The sequence below is a fragment of the Cucurbita moschata genome, unplaced genomic scaffold (assembly GCF_002738365.1).
Source record: "Cucurbita moschata cultivar Rifu unplaced genomic scaffold, Cmos_1.0 Cmo_Scf00012, whole genome shotgun sequence".
NCBI lineage: Eukaryota > Viridiplantae > Streptophyta > Magnoliopsida > Cucurbitales > Cucurbitaceae > Cucurbita > Cucurbita moschata.
In genome coordinates this window covers 1,577,432-1,584,516 of record NW_019268528.1, presented here as the reverse complement: position 1 = coordinate 1,584,516, position 7,085 = coordinate 1,577,432, and the positions used below count along the sequence as shown (strand labels likewise).

Below are 7,085 nucleotides of genomic sequence, written 5' to 3'. Positions count from 1 at the left end.
TATAACTTTGGGTAGGGAGAAGTTGACAACTAGTCATATCTCCCTATAGTACATTCTGGGCCATTTTAGTTCTGGCAGGCCTAGACATGATATTTTTGAGGTGTCATACGCTTTAGAATTACAAAAGGAAAAACACTAGAATGAAAAGACATGACAAGGGTTTGGCTTGTCATGGGCATGCGGCCATGGGCAACATGCCCTGGACAAGCATGACCGTGACACGGGGCTCGCACGCGCAGGGAGCGTGCTAGGGGTGTGCAAGGGAGCACGCACGGGAGGCGTGCAGGGGTGTGCGAGGAACCCGAGCAATTGGGTTGAGTCTAAAAAAATTTTCATAACCCCGATTACCCATGAACACCTCTATCCAATAGGTCTATCAATTATACTCCCTCTTACTTATATGTTTACAACCAACTCATCCGAACTTATCAACTAATTACGACGATGCCACAACTTGTATCCCGACAAGACCAAAAGTAATCTCACTTACAAGAATTAAAAAAAAAAAAAAGACATTCCAATGCAAAATAAGATGAAAAATCCATAAATTTAGTTTAAAATAGACAAGAAAGCCAACATTAGTAAAAGCAGATGAACATCTCACTTAACATTTATACTCAAAATCTGAATTGCACACTAAATAAGCAGCAAACTTCCAGTGCCCAAAATCAAAATCTGCATCTTATTGATAACACCCAGCACGCTAGCTACCCATCTATCTACATAACTAAGATATTCCTTTACATGTTTTCTGCAATCCTTTACGCCTTACCTTACCTTCAATGGTGCAAAATGAATCCGAGCACAACGCAAATAAGCGCCACCATACAGATAAACAAAGGAGGAAAACCGACTTGATTGCTCGCCCTGCCCTTCCTACTCAGTTCCATCTGTGAAAATAGCGAGATGAAACATGGAATCACGAGACGATATAGAAGGTAGATAAATTTTGAATACAAGTATTGAGGAATTATCTGAAATTCAATGGTGTTATACAAAAACTGGGTGTACATGAACAGTTCAATGGGCAGGATGAATGAATTCCTAATAGTAGTACTTCCAAAATATAACAAGCAGCTGAATTGAATTACAATGTTTCTTGATTACTTTCATGAAGAAAATACAGACACAATTATATGCAAGGACCCTAAGAAGACTTTGCAGCCAATCTAAATTCAGTTCTGAAAGACAATACCGATTTCTAACTTTTCAAGTGGGAACTTTCAACCCAAATTCAGTTCTGAAAGACAATACCGATTTCTAACTTTTCAAGTGGGAACTTTCAACCCAAAGAACCTTGAAGACCGTTAGGAATCATAACCCTCTACAGTGGTATGATATTGTCCACTCTGGACATAAGCTCTTATGGCTTTTCTTTTGGCTTCCTCAAAAAGCCTCGTACCAATGGAGATGTATTCCTTACTTATAAACCCATGATCAACCCCTTAATTAGTCAACGTAGGACTCCTCTTCTAATAATCCTCAACAAAGACATCTCCTCCTTACCGTCAGGGACCTGGGGTAAAGCTACACTTGGCCCTTTTGAATCTAAGCAAAAAGTCCCTAATCCCTCTAGTACTAGGGTACCCTCTTTAGGTGACCAGGCTTGAATATTGCTATCAAATGGATATCACAAGACTCTAAACATGGAAGAACGGCATCCACTAACAGAAAAATATGGTTCAGGAAGTTACCAATTTCTCCTTCAAGTGTTTTACTTCTTGAGCACTTAATCTCCTCGACTCGAACAGCATTGAAATGGTACCTTGAGCCTATTAAACAATGGGACAAAAGATCATCATTACAATTGTATTGGGCGCCATAAAAAGTAAAAATGGAGAAATGAATATTAGGAAAGTAGTTTTTTCCATTTCTATCAACATTTCATTTCTGGGTACTGAGATTATGATAAAATGAAGTCTTAAAAGGAATAATAATAAACAGATGATAACAAATTTTAAGAATCAATCTGTAGAACACAACAAAGCTTCTCTAAATGCAATGAAAAATCAAAATCAACCGCAAAAGTTGCATAATTGTACATCCAACCCAAGGAGCCTTGTAACCCATGTCCGGAAGACAGGACTTCAGTGGCTCCCCGGATTGCAATTTGCAACAAGGTAAAATGAATCTTATCAGAAGTTAATATTTGACAGAGTGCAGAACTTTCGAGGATGGACGTATAAGATTTTAGTGATTTTTTAAACAATACTAAATTTTTGGCTTCTTTATGGAACTCTCTTTCTAATGGTTTCAGAACTAATTCTTCCATCATAGCATTGCCAACTGGAGTGATATGCGATTAGAACATACTCATACGTAAGTTCATCGATCACAAATTGCATACGAATAAACAAAATAAATCAATCAGAGCCGTATTTCCGAATTGAATTAGATGAGGACAAACAATCTCAATGACCAGATTCTCAATTATAGCTTAAAACTCACCGGTTCGTTATATTCCTACATGTAAAAGCTGCAAAAACACAAGAAAAGCACAAAAGGGACTAAAAACTCACCTCTCCAAGCTTTAATTCAATTTCATTTAGCTTTGATTTCATCTCTTCAATGTCCTTAACTAACTTTAGCTGTTCAGCCTTTTTCAGTGTCACCAGGTCCAGTTCTGCTGCTTTCTTTATCTCAGCAGACTTTTGTAATCGCGACACGCTATTGTTCAGCTCTAGGGATTCATCCACACTGTCCGGAAACTGCTGCACAAGAGAAAAACTTCAATTGTCAAGAAATTGAAAATCACAGAACGTATCAATTGATAACTCCACCAACGGATTGAACAATGACCAAGTCATGACACTGTACAAGTTAACAGATTGCTTTACAATTTCCTGCTACGACAATTTGATTTTTTTAAGAAAGGAAACACTTTCTGTTCAGGATAAAAAGGAAGACAAGGCACCCTCACTAGAGAATGTGGAAGGAGGTTACAAAGAGACCACCAACAGATTCTTAGATCAACAACAATTAGGCAGTATAACATCAAACTTAATAAGGAAAATGTCGATATGATCCCTTAGGAGAGCAAGGAAAAAATTGAACTCTATATAGAAAAAAATGTTTTTCCTTACTTTTACACTAAAATCTGGAGGGCGAATTGCGACAGTTTCTGGTACTTGATCCTCCACATGTGAAGTTTTATACGCTAGCCCCCCCTCAGGAAACTGATGCACAAGAGAAAAACTTCAATTGTCAAGAAACTGAAAATCAGAACGTATCAATTGACAATGCAACCAATCAGATTGAACAATGACCAAGTCATGACACTGTCCAAGTAAACAGATTGCCATACAATTTCCTGCTACGACAATTTGATTTTTTTTAAGAAAGGAAACACTTTCTATTGGGGAAAAAAAAAAGGAAGATAAGGCACCCCCCTAGAGAATGTGGAAGAGGTTACCAAAGAGACCACAAACAGATTCATAGACCAACAACAATTAGACAGTATAACATCAAATTTAATAAGGAAAATGTTTATGCGATCCCTTAGGAGCATTTTTTGAGAGAGAGAGAGAGGGAGAACAAAAATTGAACTCTATACAGAAAAGAAAGTTTTTCCTTACTATTCTTTCAAATGGTCTTGGAGATTGAACATCAACAACGGTTGGTGGTAGATTCTCAACATTTGAAGTTTCATATGCTCGCCAGTCCAGTGCTCCATTTTGAACTCTTTTTTTGGGGACTTCAACACTCAACTCCTCCTTTAATGCTCCATTTTGATCGCTCGGTTTTAATGCTTCATGAGGTAGCTCCTCCTTTGATGTTCCATTTTGATCCATCAGTCTTGAAGTCTCATGAGGCAGAACCTCCTTCCTCAATGCTCCATTTTGATCAGATGGTTTTAAAGCTTCAATGGTCCGCACCCCCTTCAATGCAACAAAATCATCTTTGAATCTTGAAGCCTCATCGGTCATCCCCTCATTTGATTGTCCATTTTGATCTCTTAGTGACGAAACCCCAGAGGAACGTACCTCATCCGATGAACCATTTTGATCTTTCAGCTTTGGAGTTTTATTGGTGGCTATCCCATCTCTTAATGGTCCACTATGCTCATTAAGTTTCATAACTTCATCCATGCTTGTGCCCAATGCTCCATCATCGGTAGGCGAGAGTAATGGGGAATTCAGCGGACTAATGAGAGCCACTTTGAGCTTATCCTCTTCAATATATTTACCTCCATCTTTTAAAAACTGAAAAAAAAAAAAAGAGAACATTTAAAAACCTAAAGAATGAAAGCTGATTGTATCCACAAGAACTTACCATACTTGCGGTGATGTCCTCTTCTGTCATCCCTGAAGGAACAATTGTGCTTTGAATTAAAAACTTGTCTCTACACAACATATCAGGTGGGGCAGCCCGTTGAGCTTGCATTATAACTACATCATAATCACAGAAGAAATTAACTTTAGAACAACAACAACAACAACCATAGATAGTTCCAGATTTGGATTTTTTTTTTTAAAAAAAAAAGTATATGTAATAGAGTAAGAAAGTAATACAAAATTTCGCTGAAACTTGAATGGTGACGACAGTAACTTCATTACTAATATCTATAAACTCTCCTTTCTCGTGCCTAAATGTTTTAGTTGAGACTTACGAAGAACGTACCTGAAAATTCATATGTCGATTTTGGCAAAATTATTCCAACATTTGGTCGAACACAATATTTCTTAGGTGATGTCGTTTTAACCTGCCAAACATTACAATATTATTACATATATCACATGAGAAATCACATGAACTATGAGACAAACAAGAGACAAATAAAATGAAAAGAAGACTGTTCATACTTTAAACGCAACATGATGATGAGTGTTATTGGCTAGTTGAACTGTGCACGTACTTTGTTTCCTCAATTCAACTGAAAACAGCAAGGTACTTTACTTCAATTCTTTTTCAATAAGCAAGCAATAACAAGTATTACTAATGATGCACTTACATATGAATTGTAATTCCTTGGGCTGAATATGCAAGAGTTTCGTACTCATATCTCTTCGTCACAATACACCAAATTCAAAAGCAATTCTTCTGCTGCATCCAAAGCTTGGGTAACAATGATTCTGCACTCAGAAAAGTTAATTTCTCATAATCGTTGACCAACAATTTGAATTTGATTAAGAAGCAAATTGAAGGAAAGAACATAGGAAAAAGAAAGAAAAAAACAATAAATCTCAAAGTTACAGATCATAAAAGTTAATGACCACGTGCTTCCCATCCACCCTGTTCTTAGCTAACAGGAAAGAAAAGTAATGTCCCATTGCCCAATTTTCTAAACAAAAATCTGGGTTCCATTTTGTATCAATCAGTCAACCACAAGAAAGTCAAACCAAACCCATTTCCGGTGAGGATCAGCGACGCATCGCTGAGCTTATTCCGAAACAGATCGTTCAAAACAAACACTTCTCGAACAACAAATCAGAGTCGCTCTAAACACAAATCCGATTACAAATTCCGTCCCATTTCCAAACTCAAAACACAAAAAACGCCAACCTCCGATCAAACAAACACCAAAACCAAACAAAAAAATCAAAAAACCAGCAGAAATTCAGCAAAATACACACCGACTAAGCTCTCAAACAACAAAACACAACAATACAGTCAAACAAGAAGATTCTTCAACTCACGACAAACAAAAAAAGTCAGAAAAGAATTTAAAAAAGAACTCACCCGTCGCGCAGGAGAAGAACCTGTAAGAGAACACAAAGACACAAACAGAATTGGAGACGAATTGAAACTTCGGCGTGAAAAATCCGCTTTGAATAAATAAAACGCACTGAAAAACAGAAATCGTAATAGAGTCCAAAGATTTGGTGGAATTTACAATTCCATAGGAAGCGAAAGATGAGAGAGAAACCCTGGAAGACTGCTCAGTGAAAGCAAAGTAGAGAGAGAGAGAGAGAGAAATGGTGTTAGTTGTACCGGCTGTGCTGTGATCTTAGCCTTGTGCCGGTGCGGCAGAATCCAATTCCCGTTTGAACTTTTTTTTTTTTTTCTCAAATAATTTAACAGACTTCGGCTACAATTTCGAGGCTTTTTCGCATTATTATTTTTATGGGTATAATTCCACGGAATTTTCTCAATTTTATAATATTTTACTTAAATTATACCTTTTGTCCTTTTTTTTAATTACTTTTGTTACTTTTTTTAGTCTTCTACTTTTTAAATCCAATTTTATAATTCTCTAATTTATGTAAATAATAATAATAATTTTAACAAAACCAAAATTATATTTTTACCATTAAAAAATTGGTCTATTAGAATTAACTTTTTTTTTATAAACATATTTTAATATTTTATTATAAAAAAAAATCAGAGAAAAACAAAATTTATAATTATATTAATTAAAAAGGGTAAGAATATATTTTCAAATTTAAAAAGTAAATGATAATAAAGACCAATTATTTTAATCAAAAAATATATTAATATTATTTATTAAAAAAAATATCGTGACTAAAATAAAAATAAAATGAAACTCAAAATACCGACTCAAAAATAATATTTTAATATTACTTATAGTATGTGAGTCAACGTTAGTAGTCAGCTCGTGCTCAGTTATATCATTAATATTTTGATTAACAATGATTAAAGTGGGATCTCTATATTAGATTCCATATCGATTGGAGAGGGAGACGAAACATTCTTTATAAGGGCATGGAAATCTATCCCTAGTAGACGCGTTTTAAAAATCGTGAGGTTGACGACAATGCGTAACAGGTCAAAGCGGATAATATTTGCTAGCAATATTCTTGAGATACGGGTTTTAAAAATCGTGAGGCTGAAGACGATACGTAACAATATCTGCTAGTAGTAGTTTTCGCTGCATTTTATGTGTCAGAAATTGACGTTTAGAAAGTACGGGACTATGATTTAATCGAAAGTTTGAAATATTGAAAAGGTGATTTAATAATGAAAAGGGTAGAAAAGGAAAAGGGGCAAAAAGGTTGAAAATGAAGCATTGGATTTCATGAATTTAAGATCTGATTGAATTGGCTTTTGGCTTTTGAGATGAAATCTTAGGGACAAAAAGGTAAATAAATTTTTAAATTGAAACCTTGTGATTATCATCATCAAAT

General features: G+C 35.5%; 1 protein-coding gene across 5 annotated transcripts; it reads right to left on the bottom strand.

Annotated features, from left to right (window-relative positions):
- Positions 1-533: 533 nt before the first annotated feature.
- LOC111450409 (vesicle-associated protein 2-2-like) lies at positions 534-5,953 on the bottom strand. Of its 5 annotated transcripts, XM_023090512.1 has the most exons (11): positions 5,680-5,925; positions 4,952-5,072; positions 4,803-4,873; positions 4,621-4,702; positions 4,273-4,388; positions 3,984-4,202; positions 3,576-3,878; positions 3,084-3,176; positions 2,520-2,711; positions 1,695-1,772; positions 534-890 (listed from the first exon to the last, which is right to left on the bottom strand). In XM_023090512.1, exons 2-11 carry the CDS (start codon positions 4,998-5,000, stop codon positions 780-782), a joined length of 1,314 nt encoding a protein of 437 aa, XP_022946280.1. In that variant the 5' UTR covers positions 5,001-5,072; positions 5,680-5,925; the 3' UTR covers positions 534-779. The 5 variants fall into 5 exon arrangements, with proteins under 5 accessions (XP_022946280.1, XP_022946278.1, XP_022946277.1 ...); XM_023090510.1 differs by lacking the exon at positions 5,680-5,925 and adding an exon at positions 5,932-5,953 and having other exon boundaries at positions 3,576-4,202; XM_023090509.1 differs by having other exon boundaries at positions 3,576-4,202.
- Positions 5,954-7,085: the final 1,132 nt, after the last annotated feature.

Bases quoted from the DNA above. Each gene is read 5' to 3' on its own strand.
- LOC111450409 (XM_023090510.1), bottom strand. From the start codon at position 5,000: ATGAGTACGAAACTCTTGCATATTCAGCCCAAGGAATTACAATTCATA. The intron at 4,703-4,802 runs GTATGAACAGTC...AATGTTTGGCAG, and splicing joins ATCATCATGTTGCGTTTAAA to GTTAAAACGACATCACCTAA. The intron at 2,712-3,083 runs GTAAGGAAAAAC...TCTCTTGTGCAG, and splicing joins CTCCAGATTTTAGTGTAAAA to CAGTTTCCGGACAGTGTGGA.